The following is a 20,456-nucleotide window of genomic DNA, read 5'->3' as shown; positions in this document are numbered from 1 at the left end:
ATCTGGAGATCATGACCTGAGCTGAAATCAAGAGTCTGCCACTTGACCAACTGAACCACCCAGGTGTCCCTACATTTTGTGCTTTTTTTTTAATTTTTTTTTTTTAAGATTTTATTTATTTATTTGAGAGAGAGAATGAGATAGAGAGAAAGAGCATGAGAGGGGGGAGGGTCAGAGGGAGAAGCAGACTCCCCGCTGAGCAGGGAGCCCGATGCGGGACTCGATCCCGGGACTCCAGGATCATGACCTGAGCCGAAGGCAGTCGCTTAACCAACTGAGCCACCCAGGCGCCCTACATTTTGTGCTTTTTATCTACTAATCTTATGGTCCATTTTTACTAATAATGGTATTACTGATTACAAAGGAACTAAGAATAACAGTCCACAGTATTCTCCAGGACTTATAAAAAAAAAAATCATATGGGAAAATCATCTCTCCCAATGCATTGTACTTTGTATACCATGCATGTCAATACTAAACATCACCTTTTACACCCTAACACTGCTCTAGCCCCTTTCCAACTGGAACATGCAAAACTTATGACCTTGTATCCTCAATACATTAATGATCTATTGAACTAAGTTTTAACCCTTATAAAGTCAATATACTTTTTTTAATTTATAGAAATGCAAATGTTGTCTAGGATAGCACTGTCCAAAAGAAATTTCTGTGATGAAATGTTCTGTATCTACACTGTCCAATAGGGTAACCACTAACCACTGAGTCCTTCAAATGTGGCTAGTGGGACTAAAGGAACTGAATTTTTTTTTTTTTAAAGATTTTATTTATTTATTTGACAGAGAGATAGAGAGAACAGGTAGGCAGAGAGGCAGGCAGAGGGAGAGGGAGAGGCAGGCTCCCCGCCGAGCAGGAAGCCCGATGCGGGGCTCGATCCCAGGGACCCTGGGATCATGACCCGAGCCGAAGGCAGCCGCTTAACCGACTGAGCCACCCAGGCGCCCCAAGGAACTGAATTTTTAATTGTATTTAATTCTAAGTAATTTATTTTATTTTATTTTAAAAATTTTTAAAGGTTTTATTTATTTATTTGACAGAGAGACACACAGCAGGAGAGGGAACACAAGCAGGGTGAGTGGGGGATGGAGAAACAGGAGTCCTGCTGAGCAGGGAGCCTGAGTCGGGCTCGATGCGGGCTTGATGTGGGGCTCCATCCCAGGACCCTGGGATCATGACGTGAGCCGAAGGCAGATGCTTAACGACTGAGCCACCCAGGCGCCCCTAATTCTAAGTAATTTAAATAGCCACATGTATTGGATTAGTACTGGTCTAGTAGACCCTTGAAACAGATGAGTGGTAGAACTGGAAAGTAGAATGTGGGCAATCAAGAAATCTTAAAATTATCAGCATTATGTTTTAAAAACTCTATCATTCATTCCTTCAGTATGAATTTATCCAGAAGGTTCACATAAAAAAAAAAAAAAGAAACCCAAAGCAACCAAATTCTTTAGGTTGCTTTTCTGTATGAATCATCTTTTTGCAAAGAGGTGTAAGACTGATTTTATTGCCAGCTCTGCCCCCTCTTCTACAGACAGAACTCAGTGATTAGGTTCTTGCATTTATTTAGGTTATTCTCCTAAAAAACATGGTTTCCATACTGCAAATAAATGACAGGAACTTTTCCACTAAATTATCCCAGACAGCACAAATGTTCTTTCCAAAAGTGGAGACTGGAACCACAGCCCCCTCACATTGCCTGCTACATCTGTTTATGCTTATAGAAGTGACATCCACTTTGTAGACAGAGAATGCCAATTTCTTGGGAAAGCACCCAGAATTTGGTGAGCTTGAAGAAAAAACTTCACCGTTCAAAATAAATGATACTTAGAATTGAATAGCTACAAAGGCCTTTTGAAATTAAGTGAGAAGAGATTTTGCTCCTAGAGTATAGATTCTGTATACAGACTTGCTGGAGTTCATATCCAACTATAATCATTTACTAGTTGATAACGCTATGGGTAAGTTAAAAAACCTAAACCTCAGTTTTCCCATCTGGGAAATGCAGATAATAATAGTTCTGTTGGGAAAACTTGTTTAAGACTTTGAAATGGGCAAATATCACTGGGTGTCCTTTCAATGGAAGGCTGGATGTTATCTACAGGACTCTGTTTTTTTTGGTTCTACAGGAGTCTGCACCTTTGACCTTTGACAAGGCCATTTTACTATTTCATAGGCTGTAGAAATTAATGGTAATGTAAATGTTCTTATCTATAGAAATGCAAAATTACTTTGTTTTTTAGAGATACCATTACTTCCCTGTAGAAGAGATAATTCAAAACATTTCATTTTTGCGCCTTATAGAATATTAACCAGTTTTGCCTCTTTACTGATTGTCCATAAGGTCTGCTTTTCACATCCTTGTTGGAATGGGTTGTAACAATTTGCGATTCGCTCCCTAATTAATCAGTCAAATGATATTTGACACATTTTTATTTTATATTTCTATGAGAGTTACGGTTTTCCCTTCTTGAAAAATTATCCTTTAGTCATTTCTGCCCTGTGGAGTCTTTGGGAGGATTGGTTTAAAGGTCCACATTGACTGTCATGACCAGTTTTATATTTTGCCGCAAGGCTGTAACACTTCTGGTGTCTTTTTGGGGAGGGGAGCAAGGGGGATTGAGCAGTGATAAAAGGGGGAAGGCGGGGGTCTGAAAAACTCCATCCTGACGCAAAAGTCAGAAGAACTCCTCATCCTTTTCCTTTTAACAGTAAGGACTTGAGGTCAAGGTGGGTGTTAGGCGGGGCACAGTGGCCTAAGTGTTGGGCCTTCCGGGCCTGGAGAGTGGCCTGGGGGTTTAGATGCCCTGGGGTCATGAAGTTCACTGCAGACTTTGTGGGGGCCCAGCAGCGAGCCAAGCGATATCCCAGTTTCCGCCGAACCAACCCCCGGAGCAGCAAGGCGGCCGGGTCCCAGAAGGGCAGGCCTTGCCCCAGGCCGGGGAGGCCCGTAGCCCACGGCCGAGGGGGGTGGGGCGGCCTCGCCTCGGGCCGGTGCTTTTCGCCCTCCGTTGGCCGCCAGAGGCTCCCTCTCTCTCTCCCTCTCCTGGGATTTTGCTGCCGGGCTCCCTCTCTCTGCGGCCCTAGAGTTAATCCCATCAGCCGAGGTGAGGCACCTGTTACCCTGGGCCTTCCTCACCCCCGCGGCCTCTCCCCCCACTACACCCCGGCTCCCGGGCGGCCCAACCGGCCCGGCGCGGGTGACCGCACGTGGGCCAAGCCCCTTCCGCGCCGGGACCCCCCGCCCCAGGCCGGCCCGCGTGTGCGAGCGTGTCGCGGCCCGGGCCGCCGCCCGCCCGCAATGGCGTTGGGCAGCGCCGCGCGCCTCCCGGGGCCGCCCGCCGCCGGCTGGCCGCGCGTGGGGGCCGCGGCGCGAGTGGAAGCGGCCGCCGCAGCCGCCCTCCGCGCTGCGCCGTGAGCGGCGGGTGGAGGGGCGCCGAGCCGGCCGGCGCGGAGAGAGCCGCGGCCACCGTGGGGCGGGGGGCGCCTCTGAGGAAGGGGGGGGTGGGAGCCGCGGCCGCCCGACCCTCCCCGCCGGCGGCGGCTCCCGCTCGGGTAAGGGGGAGGCAGTGCGCGGGGCGAGGAGTTGGGGAGGGTGGAGATGAAGAGGAAAAAAATCGGGACGTACAAAGGCTGAGTTGCAGGCTGGGGGTGGGGGTGGGTTGTGGTTGGGGAGCGATAGGGTGAGGATCGGAGGCATTATCAGTGGGATCTATTGTTTCCTGGCACGTTGGGAGGAAAAACAAAGGGATTTATTATCATTACCCTGTAATTTTTTTTCTTTTTCTTTTTTTTTTAATGTGGCCAGGGAGCTCGGCTTTCCCCGTGCCACACGGGGATCCGCCTGGCAGCCGCCGGGAGCCGCAGCCAATGTGTTAGGACTTCAGGTGCTTTTTGGCACAAAGCTAGACTGCGACCTCCTACCATAGCGCTTGGCGTCACCTGCTTTCCCGGCCCTGCCCCGGGGCCGAGGGATTGCGTCCCGAACCAGGCTTGGGAACCGGCTGCCTCTCAAGTTGGTGTTATTTATGTTTGTCTTTTGTGAGGGCAGGTTTTGAGTCCCCCGGCGGCCCCATCTCCCCGCCCCCGCCCCCCTCGGGTTCGAATTGGCCGGGGGAGGGAGTGGGGTGGCTGTGTAGGGGGGAGGGGAGGGTGTGTAAGGCTTCAACAAATGTCAGGGGACAAGGAGATTGTCGATGCTTTACCAAAAAACAGGCACCACACTCTCAAGCCTTTCTTGTTTGTCTGCATGGGCCATGCATGCGTGCTGGGCCAGAAGCCGAGTTCGGAGGCGGTTTAAGTCGAAGTGTGTGCTTCCTCAGCTGATTGTGCGTGAGGGTGATATGGCTCGGCCTAATATTAAAAGACAAAACAAAGCAAAAAACAAAATGAAAAATCTTTAGGACTACATTGTCTGCGCCTCAGCAGATCTTGAAATATTTGATTAATGGCATATTGATATAAAATCCAGCTGTGGGCTAGTGGAGACCAGCAAGCATGTATTGCGTTGCGTTTTGAGCTTGTAGTAAGAGGCAAGTGGGAGTAAACAAATCAGGACTATGAAAAGAGGTTTCATGTGATATTTGCTTTCTGATCGTCACGTTCTCCTGCATTTATTCCCATGATAGTCTACATCTCACTCTATAATTAATAGTATCCACTCTTAGGAAACTTCCAGGTATTAGATGTGAGTGCACTTAGAGTGAAACTTATTTTCATTTAAGAACTTTCTTCTGCTTGTTTTGGTCTGAAAATGTACTAATGTTGCTTTGGGAATGCTGTAAATGAGAATATTGGACCAGAGAGAGTTAAGCCTCTGTAGGCATCTTTTGGACTTTGGAAACATAGAATCCAAACTTTTAATTGTGCTTACACAGAAAGAATAAATTCTACCTGATGTGGAGCATCCCAAATGAAATTCATTTTTTTCTGAACAGTTTGATGATATCTTAAAGATCTGTGAACTGCTGGTTTCTTTGAAGGTCATTCACAAAAGCAACAGAAACTTAGGCTAACGTAGTGTACTTGTACTTATGTGTGACTTGTGTATTAGTGTGTGATTTCTCTAGGGATCTCCAAATTGTGTTTGAAACATTTTTGTTACCCAAGACCAATCAGAGGTATAACTTGGCTTTTAAATTCCCATTCCAATAAGTAATTTTTTTTTCTGTTTGACATATGGCTAAGCCACTTTCAAAAGTGTATTATTAATTGATGAAACTTAAGTTCAAATAAGTAAATGAATTTAGAAATTCATTCTTTTCTATTACAGATGAACCTCTAGTCTTGCTTTGAAAAAGCCATTTTGTGTAACTCTTGACTGAATAATTTCCTAATACACCTGTTGGGAGGATCACTGATACAGTATGCCATTTGAGAGGTACTTTTTCTTGACCAAATACTGGTGATTAGAGAAGAGAGGTGTTTTGTTTTTGTTTTTTGTTTTTTTGTTTTTTTTTTCCTGATCATTATGAACACTGGCTTTTCACCCCTGAAGTAAAAATGTTGAAAACCGAGTCTTCAGGTGAACGAACCACTCTCAGAAGTGCCTCTCCTCACAGGAATGCTTATAGAACTGAGTTCCAGGCACTGAAAAGTACCTTTGACAAACCCAAGTCAGATGGGGAACAAAAAACAAAAGAAGGTGAGGGCTCCCAGCAGAGCAGGGGGAGGAAATATGGCTCCAACGTCAACAGAATTAAAAATCTATTCATGCAGATGGGTATGGAACCCCATGAAAATGCTGCAGTCATTGCCAAAACAAGGGGGAAAGGTGGACCTTCGTCTCCGCAGAGAAGAATGAGGCCCAAAGAATTTCTGGAAAAAACAGATGGCTCAGTTGTTAAGTTGGAGTCCTCCGTTTCAGAACGAATCAGTAGATTTGACACAATGTACGATGGCCCTTCATATTCTAAGTTCACAGAAACTCGGAAGATGTTTGAGAGAAGTGTGCATGAATCAGGACAAAACAACCGCTATTCCCCAAAGAGAGAGAAACCTGGAGGGAGTGAACCTCAGGATGAATGGGGTGGCTCGAAGTCCAACAGAGGCAGTACCGATTCCTTGGACAGCCTTAGCTCCCGGACAGAGGCTGTCTCCCCAACTGTGAGTCAACTGAGTGCAGTATTTGAGAACACCGATTCCCCCAGTGCCATTGTTTCTGAGAAGGCAGAGAACAACGAGTACTCCGTGACTGGGCATTATCCCCTGAATCTACCATCTGTTACTGTTACAAATCTTGACACTTTTGGTCACCTTAAGGATTCTAATTCTTGGGCTCCTCCAAGCAAACACGGTGATGATGCAGAGGATGCTCAGAAGGGTCATACAACTCCAGTGCCAGAAGTGGCTTTGAAAAGTACCTCTCTAGCCCCAGTGCCCAGTAAAGAGACACAGCAGAGCAAGGACACCGAGGACTCCACATCTAACCAAGAGACTCCTGTCGGGATTGACAGAGACATTCCTGAAGAACCTTGTGCTGAAAATAATGCAATGCCAGAGTCAGAAATCCCTTCACCACAAAATGAACCTTTAGAAGACGCCGAAGCTAATTTAGTTGGGAGTGAGGCAGCAATGCATCAGAAGAAAGACCTTGCAGGTGGTGATTTTACCTCTGCTGCTGCTTCTGGATCCAGGTGTGGAAAGGAAGTACCTGAAGATTCAGATCATTTTGAGAGTACCCATGTTTACATGCACAGTGACTATAATGTATACAGGGTAAGATCCAGGTATAATTCAGACTGGGGAGAGACAGGCACTGAGCAGGATGAGCAGGAAGAGAGTGATGAAAACAATTATTATCAACCTGATATGGAATACTCGGAAATTGTTGGATTGCCAGAAGAAGAAGACATCCCAGCAAATAGGAAAATTAAGTTTAGTAGTGCTCCAATTAAGGTAAGTATGTTTTCTCAGTTTGCTTTTGAAGTTTTTTCTCAGTTTTTTTTTTTTTTTTTTAAGTATTTGGGCCTAAATGTATGTAGAATAGATTTGACAACTATAAGGAATTCACGGTTGTTGATATACACATGTTGTCAAGTGATTTTAGAAGTTTCGGAGGTGTCCACGTATTTCCTAATATGCTTTATGGTTGCTTAAACCAGTATTGACTAATAGTAAAGTTGAAGAAGTTTGGGGATTGTGAGATACATCCCAATGGACTGGAGTATGAATAATATGAACACTGAAAACCAGGAGTGTTAGTTTGAAATAGAATTACCTCTTTAACTAGTTTCACCAGAAGTCCCCATAAGTAATAAAATTTTCTGAATCTGGACACTCTAGGTTATGAGGCATAATGTACAATGAGAGAGGTATGGTTGACCTTGAAATAATAGTCTTTATTTAATTGCTTAAAAAATCCGAGTTCTCTCTTACTTAAGTGTAAGTGGATTGTGAAGAATGTAGGAACTTAACTTTTTTTCTTTTTTGTATTGCTCCTTAGTAGTGAAAGTTTGATTCATGGAAATGTCTTAGCGGACTTAAATACTTTAATTGGAAAGCTGTGACTGTGAGTAGCTTTGAGTTCAGAATTTGTGATGTAGTCCTGAAATGAAATTTTATGAAAGGAAATTAAATTGATTTGTCATTCGCATATATGTTTTGACCTCTTAAAAGCTGGATAAATGCCATTTGAATTCAGATGCTCTATTCTAATGACTTCATTTAGTTAACATTTGGTGTAGAAGAAATAACACAATGTACATCAGTGGCGGGTGGTGAAACATTATTAGCTGATAATGGCGGGAGGGGCAGGAGGTGGTGGGTGCTCTCCTGGAGTGCTTTTTCAAAGTGTACTTGCCCATCAGCCTCTGTGCTAAGATCTGGCATGCCCTCCTAGGGGAATCTGAAGGGTTGTGGTGGTAGAATGTGTAGTTTGAAACCACTTTCTAGGGACTCCTGGCTTGTCCAGTGTGTATATATGATAGACTTGGAATTTGATATGGTATCTTTTAAAAGAATCTGAAATCACTGTCTATTGTTATTTCCACCTTTTGAAACTTCCATATAAGGCTGTAAGAGAGATAATTTACAAAGCAAAGAGAAATTTGATTTTGCTTTAATTATGAAATACTAATTTGAAATAAAGTAGTAATCTATGAAATTATTTATAGGTGTTAGTAGGCAGACTTTCATTTCATTAGTGTAGGACAAAAGTTCTGGATCAGAATGGGCCATGCCAAGTTACACTATGTTTAAAATAACTAGAGATGTGAGTGTGGTTTCTGAGTAAGCTAAGTTTCTTTGCTGTGTTTTCCCACTTTCCTTTGTGAACCTCTCCCCTCTATTCCCCTCCACCCCCACCCCCCATTCTTAGGCTCTCTCTTTAGAGGTGTCTTTCCTTCAGGCCTACCCAGAGAGCTCCTTAATTTCACCATGCATGTTCCCTGTCCAAGTGCTTTCCTTTGAACATCATCTTTCTACCCCTTAGGAAGAAAGCAATAAGATTAAATTGTTTCACATTGAGCAAGGCAGGAATAACTGAAATGAACTCTTCAAGGAGTTTGTTAAAACCAGTGACTAACTCCCTAATGGGGGAATAGCAGCTTACAAAAGTTTATCAAGTAGAACACTACCCACTCAACCAAATGGGGCACCAGCGTTGTATTTGGGTCCCGTGCTGCACAAAATATAACGCACGGTGTTGGGTTTAATGCATTTTAAAGGATTTCTCATTGAAATATGGCTGTTCATTGGTGAACAAACCAGGTTTGGAGTATGATATTCTGAAATTCAAGTGATTTTTTTCCTGCTATTGCTTATAACAGAAAGCATTTTGCCTTTTAATTTTCATATAATAAACTATTTTATATAATAAAGAATGAAATAGAGTGCATACATATAAGTTGTAACACATTTTATCAAGAACATCAAGCATAAGGTTTGTGAAACAAAGATAATGCACCAGGTTTTATGGGCAGTTAACAGTACTAGTTGGAGTGGATTAAGTTTGCAAACAGAAGATTCATTCTTAGCCCTTTGTAATGAATAAGACAATTACTCTTTCTTGTTCTCATTGTTTAACATGTAAGTGGATTCACTTGGAAATTTTGAGAACTACTTTTCTACTGGTGCTGGTGATGGTAGTGTTTAGATTATTCTCCAATTAGGATTTTTGCCTCAGAGGGTGGTAATAATGAAATTCAGCAAGTATTTATTGAAAGCTTATCATGTGTCTGTGCTCATGCTGTTAGATGTAGAAGACACAAATCTATAATGTTACCTCTTTCCTGTGTGAGCTGATGAAGTCAGTTCTTCAACAGTTGGTATTTAAAACCCATGTAAAAAGTCTGAAAACCTGTGCTGAAAAGTCTAATGTCCTCTGAGGACTGTAACTGTCCTTGGCTGTACTAAATGCATGGATTGAATAGGATTTGATAGACCATTTGGAAGGGAATATGCTGAGCCATTCCCTATGTATGTTTTCTTATTCTTTTTGTAGAGATTCCCTTGTGGAATGGGAGATTATGATTTCCAACCTGAATCTTTTCTTTTGAAATTTAAACATATCCCTCTTTCAGCAACCATAGGTTACATACTCTTTATAGAAATGATCTCTAGAACTTTTACATTCTTTTCCTGATATTCTCATCCTATTCTTCACTAGAGTAAATATTCTCAACACTTTTAGACTTCCGTTTTACATCTTGTTTATGATCTTTGTGTGTGTGTGACCATTTCCTCAGTTTTTATTTCAGTTCTTCTGTAGATGTTTTAAATAGATACTTTCCTAAGATGTCTTAAATCTGGACCTAGAAAAGCATCAAAATGATATCTGATCTTTTCTGTGTAGCATATTACTTATACATAATTGTTGGTGACATTTAGAAATGGATTGTTTCTTAGTGGATAGGTTGGCATGTTTCACAGTGTTGTGGAAAATTAGACTGGAATTGATTAATAATGGAAAATATAAAATCCAAGTTTGAGATACGGAATGAGAGAGTGTTATGAACCATGCTAATTTGAGATCTGGAATTAGCCTTCATTCTCAGGAATTTCTCAAAACCAAGAGATTGAATTAATTAGATTTGCTTTAAATGAATCCAGGCGAGAAGGGGTGATATTTTTCATTATTGTTTTCTATTAATTTGGAACATTTACTGAGCCCTTACTATGTGTGGGGAACAGTGCAATATACAATAAAATGTAATAAATACATAAAATGACTGGAGCCGATCAGGTCAGGAACTGCTGGGAGGTGGGGAGTGGATAGCCCGTTAAGGATGCTTCTCAGGCTATTCTGCTGAACTGTTCTTGGATTCTCTTTCTAAGGTCCCTGTAACCTTTTTAAGGCAGTCATAACCCTTTCTCTGTTTCTGGGACCCTTATGTCCTTTGGATAGATGTTCTTGAAACATAGCATAGAAGAAAAAGGGTATTTTCCTAATTCCCTTAGCAAGAAGGGGATTGCAGGGTTAATGTTAAGTTATGTTCTGCTGTATTTTTCTGAGTGTTTTCTCCAACTGTATGGAGCTTTACAGAGCTGGGGTTCAAAGGAGAATCACCAAGGGCAGCAGTGCTTCTCTAAATCTTACATGATACTTGTTGAAAGTGGGTCCCTTAGCATTCTCTTTCTCTTTTGGGGCTCTGAGTTGGTACACAGGGCATATATGAGACCTTTTATTCGGGATGGTGTTCAGAGTATAGTTCTGAGACCCAAATTTCTGTCGTTCTCTTTCTTCAGATAGTCTTGCTCAGTGCTCTTAAACTTTAATATGCTCATGAATCACCTGGGGATCTTTTAAAATGCAGATTTCTGATTCAGTAGGTATTTTGGGGGAAATCACCTTGATGCAAAGGTTAGCCTCCAGGTAGACCATCGGCTTTCCCACGGGTTATGGAATAGGCTCAGCAAGTTAAATGTTTGAATCACAGTATTTATCAAATCAGTTTAAACAGCCAGAAGCAAGAGGAAAGCCATGGGGAAAGTTAACACAGCTAAGGTGCAAAGGTTGGAAGGACCACACGACCTACGACCTGAGGCCCGGGTATGCGATATTCCTATGTCCCGACCTTCTCGCTTTCACATCACCCTTCCCATTGAGGGTGCGGTTTATGAGGACCACAGCTGATTTTGAGCAAGGGCTCCAGATACTAATAATCCCCTCAGCTCATGATATCATGGTATTTGCTCTACAGACGAGAGAGGGTATAAGTACACTTACATACAGCTGTAGCTTTGCCAGTTTCCCTGGGTTTTCTTTGTGTTTGTTGGGACAGGCACCTGCGGGTCTGGACTAAGACCAGGCTGGGCGTCCTCGGTGGGTGGCTGATACAGAGATGGCGTGTCTGGCAGTCTAGAGATGGCACGATGATGACTTGGTCATTCCATCCTTTTCTTTTCTACAAGTGAACCTCTTGTTTGTTCCATCATATTTTCTATTTTGGAATGTCTTACAGCTTACTAACTTACCTATTTTTAACATATCTTAAGAACTTGGCCTTCGTTTTAGAAACTTATAAGCTCTTATTATCTATATCTAATTGAGCCTCGGAGCGTTGCCTTTACCTCCTAAGCTGTTAGCTTACTTACCATTAGTGACCATCACTTACGAGTTTCATCCATTCATTTGTTTTCTTGACCTTTATAACAGAATTTAATATTCTTCAATAATAGAGCAAATTCACAAACAGTAGGTCTCAGGTGAGATCGTGTATTCCTAAAAAGATCTCAAGTGGGTGCTGAGGCTGCTGGTCAACAGATCGCTGTTTGGAATATGATTGTGAAGTACAGTTTTCTCACTTCTGAAAGGAGCTGGTCACAAAATGTTGGGGAAGCTCCTTTAACACGTTCTTTCCAGATTGGTCTTCTGTAGCTGGTTGTGTGGCATTGTGTTCTTGGAAGCTGACACAGGTGTAAAGTTGTAATGTGCATGATGGTTGTGGATACAAGAGTGGATTATGATCTCTAAATACATAAAAAATTTGAGTCATTAAAATGTCACACCCTAGACTCCTGTGTTAGACCACACAAGGGTTTTATTATACAACAGTATAAAAGTTTTTAATTATAAAAAACAGGAGGAAGAAGTTCTTGATAGACTCAGAAATTCCGTTTCTTTCATTTTTTTGGAAGCCTAAATTAATAAACTAGAGGGAGTATAAGGATTGTTGTCTTATTTAGTTTCTTTTTATTTGGATAACTTTGATGTCATAACATTTAAATTGGACTTCCTTTAAAATTCTGATGTCTTGTAACCTATGGTTTATAACCAGGTAAATATATCAGATATTTTAATGTACTGTACAAATATAATATACAAATATTTTAATGTACCCCTTTTCTAATATTGAGTGTGTATACTAATACCTCTTCTCTATTTTACTAAATGCTGGTTATTTGGTAGTCAAAAAAGGGTTCTTTTCTGCAACAAACTATTACAGATGTTTTCTGGCATTTATTTGTAGTAGAAAGATATAGTTTTTTGTTTTTTGTATCCTCCATGATTTTTTGTCTTCCCCTCTAAACTTCCTCACAAAGGACACTGGTTGTTGGGTTAGTGGATTTTAAAGGGAAGAGGCTGTGTTTAGGGGAAAATAACCTTCTGTTATCCACACCTTGTTTACCTTATTAACCCAGTTACATGCCCATCAGTAGTAATCTGATTTAAATCTCATCTGCATTAGATTTTTTTGCAACATCTTCTTCACCACTCAAGGACAAAAAAGGTTTCAGAATTTCTCTAGAGAGATATGGTTAACTATGGGATAATTTCTCCATAAACACAACAAGCATTGGTATATTAAACTCTGAATATCATTTCTTGGTTTTTGTGCCGTTATTTAATTTACTTAATATTCTTTTCTTAATATTCTGTGTTCTTCCTTTTTGGATCTGCTTCATTTTTGTTCTTTTGCTTCATTATATTCTACAGTTCTCATTTTGAATGGGAAGAGAGGATTCATATTTTTTCTTCCTGGTCACTTAAAAATTTTTCCCTTGGTTCTCATTTCTTCATTTTGGTTTGTGACATAGATACTTAAAGATGAAAAATCCTTCAAGGTAATCTAGTGTAATTTTCCCCTCACTCCAGTTAGCTCTTGAATAGCACATTGCTGACAGATGATCATTTGGCTTCTGCTTTAATAATTCCACCTTTGGGAGTTTATTATTTTGCAAGGTGAAAGGAAAGTTAGAAGGAGGGACACCCTGTGTGTGTGTGTGTGTGTGTGTGTGTGTGTAGGTGTACAGCATTGTGAATGTGCTTATTTTCATTTATTTTTAATTTGCAGTTTTTTATTGAGATAAAATTCAAATAACATAAAATTCACCATGCAATTCGATGGCTTTAAGTATATGCACAGTGTTGTGCAACCATCACTATTATCTAATTCTAGAACATTTCCATCACCCTAGAAAGAAACCCTGTGCCTCTTAGCAGTCACTCCCAATCCCCCTTCTTCCTGCATCCTCTGGCAAACACTAATCTACTTTCTGTCTCTATAGATTTGCCTCTTCTGGGCATTTCATATAAATGGAATCAGGGGCATGCTTTTTGAAAGGAATGTAGGAGACACAATGAATGTGACTTGCGATATGGTAAAATTTAAGATACCCTGAGGACAGCAGACTATAGGAGAGCCTAAGGAGCAGGGGCAAAAGAATCTTCTGGGTGCTGACACGGTCTAAAGAGCAAGTCACAAGATGTGGGAACAACAGATACTGTCTGCCCCTTATGCAATTTCATGGAGAGAAACAAAACAAAACAAAAACAAGCTGAGGAGACAGCAGGGTCCAGGAGGGGATGAGGGTATTTGAAAACTGAGGAAGAATGGTGCCTGTGGTGAAGAGGATGGTTGGAATAGCTCCCTTGTGAGGGACACTGACTTCCACGCATGTAATCTGAAATTGCTACAGATGGAGTCTAAGTGTTTGCTTCAGTGCAGGGCTATTGTTAAAGGCACTAATGTTGATTTCATGTTTACATTGGTCTTAGCACGAGGGACCCTTGTCCTTTCCTGATGATCTGATCAGCTTCTTTCCATCCTACTGCTCTTACGTTGTTGCTTTCATTATTCTTTTATGTTCATCGGGATTGTTCAGAGACAAACTTCACTCTTTATCTTTAAAATTCTCCTTATTCTTCAATATTTTAATACAGAATTCATATGCCATACTTGGCTGTTATCGTAATGTAATCACTTATGAGATGAGTAATTTGGGGCAGGCATTCATTTAGTTTATTGCATGTTATTTACTGAAGCATAGTATCTATTTGCTATTAAATAGTATTAACTGGTAATGAAAGTAACACAAAGGGTGACTTGGTATTCTGTAAACTTGACAAATTGCCTCTTGAGGCCTTGGCTTTCTTATTTGTAATGGAGGCTATCTTGTAAAAGACCCCTTCTCAGCGTTAAGCTCTTGTGATTCTCTGATTATCTCTTAAACAGATTTGTACAATAAGTACCACTATCATAAATATTTGTGCTATTATTTCAAAGGGAAATGGACATCTTTTGTTGCAGTGTGGAAATGAATTTATATTAGTTGCTCTTGAGAATGTTATTTATGCTATAAATTATAGTTTAAAATGATGAAAATTTTAAATCCAAGGGAGCACATTTTTATAGAGTGGCTTTTTAGAGAAACTCAACTTTTGCAAGTATGGGTTGAACTATATATTAAACACCCTTCTGAGGAACCTAAGAATAAAGAAATGTTTTGTAATATGGTTGCTGACATATTAATTGCTTCACTCCCTTTTGTTCTGGAAATAGCTTCATAGCATAGTTCAACATGATTGAGATATTGATAATTTTTTTTTTGCAAAATTCCTAATTTTTCAGTCTAACTTGCTCTCTCTCACTCATCTGTTCTTACAAAAAGGACAATGAATCAGGCAGAGTATAAAGACATCTGGAAATTTTATCTTTCAGGAGGAGGAAAGTTTTGTTCTTCACTTAATCTATTTTCAGAGGGATTTAAGAAAAGCATTTGTAGTGTTAAAAGTTTCCCCTGTATATTTATGTATCAGGAAAAGTGGTTTTAGGTGAAATGGCTCATAGACCTGTTAGTTTCCTCTCTTTAAGTCAGATAATGAGTTTTATTTTGGGGAAAGCTGATCCTCCAAGTTGTTTTCTATACCAGCTGAAATACAGTGGGCTAGATTGGAACACGTAGTGGTTGGCAAGGATCTAAAAGATAAAGAGTCATGATTATGGAGGAGTGACCAGGTGAGAGGCTTCCACAGTAGCTCTGTGGAATTTTCCCTGTGATGCTTTTGGACTGGCATAACCCTGAGAAACTGAGTGACTCTGTGCCTTCAGGTCTGTCACTGTACAGTGGGGCAGACCCTTCTCTTTCATCCACTTAAGAGCTGCCCTCCAAAAATTACTTTTTACTTATGTTCCTCTTTCCCAAAAGTATGTCAGGATAGAGTTCCATGGGGGGTACATTCATGCTTGAAAATTTGTCTAATCTTGAATACAAGGATTTTATTTATTTTATTTTTAAAGATTTTATTTATTTATTTGAGAGAGAGCATGAGGGGATGGGGAGGATCAGAGGGAGAGGGAGAAGCAGACTCCCAGCTGAGCAGGGAGCCCGACAGGGCACTTGATCCCAGGACCCCGGGATCATGACCTGAGCCAAAGGCAGACGCTTAACTGACCGAGCCACCCAGGCGCCCCAAATACAAGGATTTTAAATTGTACTCAAAATCAGAGGTACCTGTTCAGGGTTTTGAAGAGTTTTTCTTCCACTGTAAGGGACCTCAGTTGAGGAGAGGGGAAAGCGGGTTTATTGGTTGGTATTTAAGATCAGCTTGTGAGTCGGTGCTGTATTGATGGGTTCTTTCACCGATCACTTGTTTCAGATAAAATGGATGTGCAAAGTTGTTTCGTAAAGAAAGAAAAAGACATAAATTCACACTTGCACTTTGAATCAACTGGTATATATATACATATACTTTTAAAAGAACCCATTTCTCAGGGGGGATGGCAAAAGTAACTGTAGGGTGTCTGACTATCACCTTGTGCGCCTATACCTAAGATGTATTTGTTTTTAGAAGTTTCTTCTGTAGGTAGAATAATAAAATGCAGTAATTTAAGTTGTGCATGACTTATTATGTAATATACTATGCTCAGAGCACACATTTCCTGTTAGAAATTTTAAGATTGGGCACTAAACATTAAACACACAAACAAGCCTTATGAAAACAAAAACTGAATCAGAAGTGAAAAACTACAAAATAATAGGGAAAGCAGAATGCAAGAATGATGATAACATAGAGCAAGTCTTCGTTGACTTTTGATATATGTGCATAACACTATATTAGCATTAAAAAGGAATTAACCCCATATACAGTTTTTTGTTCAGGATCTAGAATTATCTATGATTATTTAGTATAGATTTCTAAAAATAAAATTATTGGCTAAAATACTTTAAAGCTATTCATACATACCACCTGATTATTATTTAGAAAGGTTGTATTAGTTTATAATTAGCATTACATTGGAATGGTTTTCTCACAATCCCTGCACCAATAACTTGGTGTTATTTATATGCTTTATAGTTTTCGGTTTGGTGGGTGAAGAATGTCTCTCATACATTCTGTGATTTATGCTGACTTATTGATGAGGTTAAATGTTTTCATGTGTTTACAGGCCATTTTTGGATATGAGTTCTGAGTTGTTTTTATGGTCAATGTGTTCTTTTGGTCAGTGACTGTTGGTAAGGAGTACATCAGAGTTGTTACTTGTCTTGGTAGAAAGTTGGTAGAAAGAACTGACATGTCTAAAATAGTCATAATAATTCATAAATGTCATAATAATTCATTATGATATATGCATGTAGGGTAGTAGGCTAAATCTATTATAGGTCATGTCTTCTAAAATTCTCAAGGTGAAGACTGTTGTTATACCCAGTATACTATAGGGTAAAAAGACTGGCTAAGTACTTAACATGCATTTTTATCGCCATTTTACTTTTAGTGTATGTGTATGTGTACCTAGAATGAAGATTGAGAGCAGATAGTCAGAATGTTAAGTATGGTAATTCCTGGGTGGAGAGAATAAAGGTGATGTTTAAAAAAATTATTTATATTTTTCTGGAGTTACAGTGAGCATATGTTACTTCTTTAATTATATGTAAAAAAAAGGTGATGGGAACACATTGGAATGATCAGTGATAACAACTTAAGAAGTTGACAGAAACATTTTTTCACATCGTCCAAGATTAAAATGATTAATTTTTAATGTTATTTTCTTTGGAGGTCATTATGTCACAGAAAAATTTTGGTTGGAGAGTATAAATTTACGGAATACTGAAGAAAGTTGGTTTAAGAAAATGGGTGTATTTTGACAATCGAATTCATTAAGTGCATACTTTTTAATCCTTGGTAAAATTGATCCCACATTTGTGGTTAAGCTTGTGAATATTATGGGGGGAAGACCTTCCAGTGTATTTTAAATTATGATGATAACATTTGCATAAGTGTTAGATACTTTCCTTGAGTTGCTATTTTGTGTGTGATATCCTAACTTGTAACCTAAAGTATGCTTTTAAAAACTGAGCATATATTCTGGATTTGATGAGAAAAATATTTTAATGACTAGTCTTACTAAAAATAATAAATATTTGTTTTATAAAAGCCTACCAATTCTCCCACATGTCTTTCTTTTTGATCTGTTAAATTATTGAGCCTCAGCAGCTTTTCTCTCTCAGAAGTTGAGAGAGTAGAGATGTCAAGTTTAGTATCTTGACTGTATGTAATCCTATGAAAACATTTGCATGCTCTCAGTTAAAAACAGGATTTTGAGTTCTAGGACTCCACAGCGTTCTTTTGAATATGTTTCCTGTTACAAAACACCAGCCAATATGTAGTTTCCTGTTGTTCTTAACAAAAGTTTTAGCTGAAAAGAGATTCATTTGATGTATGATTAGACTATATGGTAGTATATAATATTTTTAGTTAGGGTCAAAGGGTCAGTTCCTCTCATGCATTGGATTGGATAGTGTTCCACTTCTGAAAAGCTTTGGTAGATAATGCTGGAGCATATAGGTGATAACAAAAATATTTTTGTTGAGTGGCAGAGCTTTCTGAAATTAGAAGTTTAAAGTATTGCTTCTGGCCTAATTAGATCAACTGATAACTCAAATCTTACAATTTTAAGCAATTCTGGCGTTTTATAAGCTCTGGTGAAGTCCTAATTTAAATTGTCTTGTTATATACACTGGTGCTGCATTATCATTTTCCATGAGTGTACTTAAACCTTACTACATACAGTGTGGCTAATAAATTCTATTTGTATTTTATTGAATATTGATTTTATAGTAGTAATACTCATATGATAGATTGTATATAATTTTAAGGATTATAAAAAGGAGAAAAGGCAACATTATTATGCACCCAACTAACTTTGAGATGAAACTCGTGTTTTTCCATTGGAGATTCTGATGCTTGTGGAATTTTTATGTTGCTGGTTCCTTCTCTGAATAATGAGTTCTGTGAGTAGTATTTTTGAGGAACTAGAGAACTCTCAGGAGATTGCCCTATTTGCAGATATAGTAATCAGAAGTTTTAGTTTGAAGTTACTTGGTTTTGGCTCTTACTGTTTTGTGAAATTCTTACCCTTAATCTAGAAAGGAACCATTGACTAAGTAGAGTTGATTCCTCTCACTGGAGGATGGTGGAAATAAACTGTAGATATTAATATGAAATACTTTTTTCCCCCAGGTTTTTATTTAAATTTGTTAGTTAACTAACCTACAGTGTAATGTTAGTTTCAAGTGTAGAACTTAGTGATTCAGAACTTAAATACAACACCTGGGGCTCATCACAACAAGTTAATGTGAAATACTTTTGAAGGTGTCTTTTTTCCATGTTTTGTATTTAATGTTTAGGTAGTATTATTAGTCAGGGTTCTCCAGAGAAACAGAATCAGTAGATGTGTAAGGGGTGTGTGGGGGGGGTGGTAAGGAAGAGACAGAGGGAGGGAGAGAGAGAGATAGAGAGAGAGAGAAACAGAAACACAGACAGGGAGAGATTTATTTAAGGATTTGGCCCACACGACTATGAAAGCTGGCGAGTCCAAGAACTACAGGGTGGCCTGGCAGGCTAAACACCCAGGGAAGGGCTGATGTTGTAGTTTAAGTCCAAAATCTGTCAAGTCGGAGACTCAGGGAAGGACCCAGGCTGGAGAGTAAGGGTTGAAGTCCAAAGACCCTCTGGAGAATTCCTTCTTGCTCAAGGCAAGTCGGTCTTTTGTTCAATTCAGGTGTTCAACTGACTGTATGAGGCCCATCCACCTTATGGAGGGTAATCTGCTTTACTCCGATTTAAATGTTAACCTCATTCAAAATGAATCTCATTCATTAATCTCATTCAAATTAATCTCACACCCTCACAGAAACATCCCGAATAATGTTTGGCCAAGTATCTGGGTATCCTGGCCCAGCCAAGTTGACACATAAAATTAACTCTCATGGTGAGGTTTTCTTACTTGGTTCTAACCTCTGAAGCTGTTTCAGGAAAAAAAAAAACAACAAACAAAAAAACTCGTAGTTTTTTTCCTCATATCTTAGTGGAGTTGTTCTTCTCCCTCTGTTTTTCTTAGAAAACCTGCCAGTGGAGTTCTCCCTCTTGGACCAGTTTGTAGTAGCAGTAGTCGCAGTAGGAAGATCCCATGGTTTGGAATCAGATTGGATTCAGATCCTGCTGACATACGATCTACTTAATAAAGTTTGTTTCCGGTTTGAAGGCAGGGACTTTGTCTTATGGACTGCCACAGTGCCTGGCATTAGTAGGTACCCACTCAGTGCTTGGAACCTTTGATGTCCCTTTCCTATGCTCCTTCCCCTTCTCCGTTCCCTCCCCACATCTGAAGGTCCAAACGGGGATGATGGTGATGATATTTGTACATGTATAATGATTGTGTCATTTATTTATAAGTGAAATCCTTCAAGTTAGCAGTTAGAAATGAAGGCTGAGTGATCACATTATAGATGGTAATCTCTTCTGGCCCCTGCTCTAGCTGGCTGAAGCTGTTGTGCTCTTTCATTTGGGAAATCTCCATCCAATGCCCTGTAAGATAATGACCGTTTATAACTAACCAGAAACAGTCGTTAAAGTATGGTTGCATGAGATATAGCTGTGAGGGTTGAAGGGGGAGAGTATTCATTTTGCCTTAACTTTATTTCTGCTTTGAGTGATCGATCAAGCTTGTAATTAGTTGCAAGAAAATAACAAAATTGAGGCTCCATAAGAAAGTTGTAAAAATACTTAGAAATTACAGTAATTTGCTACAACTTTGGTAAATTGTATATGTGAATATATCTGCATTCTTACATGAAAATTGAAAATTTAATTAAAGAAGGCAATTGAATTATTTCTTACCATTTAGTCTCTTCCCCACCTTTTATTTCCTGACCTGTGTATTAAAATGTGGTTTCTTTTGTACTTTTCTTTGATTAGAGAGGAAATGCTTTTTTTTTGG

The 20,456-nt window shown here is 39.7% G+C and overlaps 1 protein-coding gene across 14 annotated transcripts in view; it reads left to right on the top strand.

The window, feature by feature from the left end:
* The first annotated feature begins 2,987 nt into the window (after positions 1 to 2,987).
* PPP1R9A (protein phosphatase 1 regulatory subunit 9A) overlaps positions 2,988 to 20,456 on the top strand; it is a 299,240-nt gene continuing 281,771 nt past the window's right edge. For 11 of the 14 annotated variants that reach the window (XM_031025191.2, XM_031025190.2, XM_031025188.2 and 8 more), the window contains exons 1-2: positions 2,988 to 3,122; positions 5,288 to 6,912. In XM_031025191.2, coding sequence (XP_030881051.2) covers positions 5,518 to 6,912 — 1,395 coding nt within the window. In that variant the 5' untranslated portion in view covers positions 2,988 to 3,122; positions 5,288 to 5,517. Of the gene's footprint in view, positions 3,123 to 3,477; positions 3,571 to 3,823; positions 4,031 to 4,375; positions 6,913 to 20,456 lie in introns of those variants that run through there. The other 3 variants (XM_081800514.1, XM_081800516.1, XM_081800515.1) reach the window with 3 other exon arrangements.

The sequence above is a fragment of the Leptonychotes weddellii genome, chromosome 12 (genome assembly GCF_054177405.1).
Source record: "Leptonychotes weddellii isolate Sample4059 chromosome 12, ASM5417740v2, whole genome shotgun sequence".
NCBI classification, from domain to species: Eukaryota; Metazoa; Chordata; class Mammalia; order Carnivora; family Phocidae; genus Leptonychotes; species Leptonychotes weddellii.
This window is presented reverse-complemented; position numbering and strand designations above follow the sequence as displayed.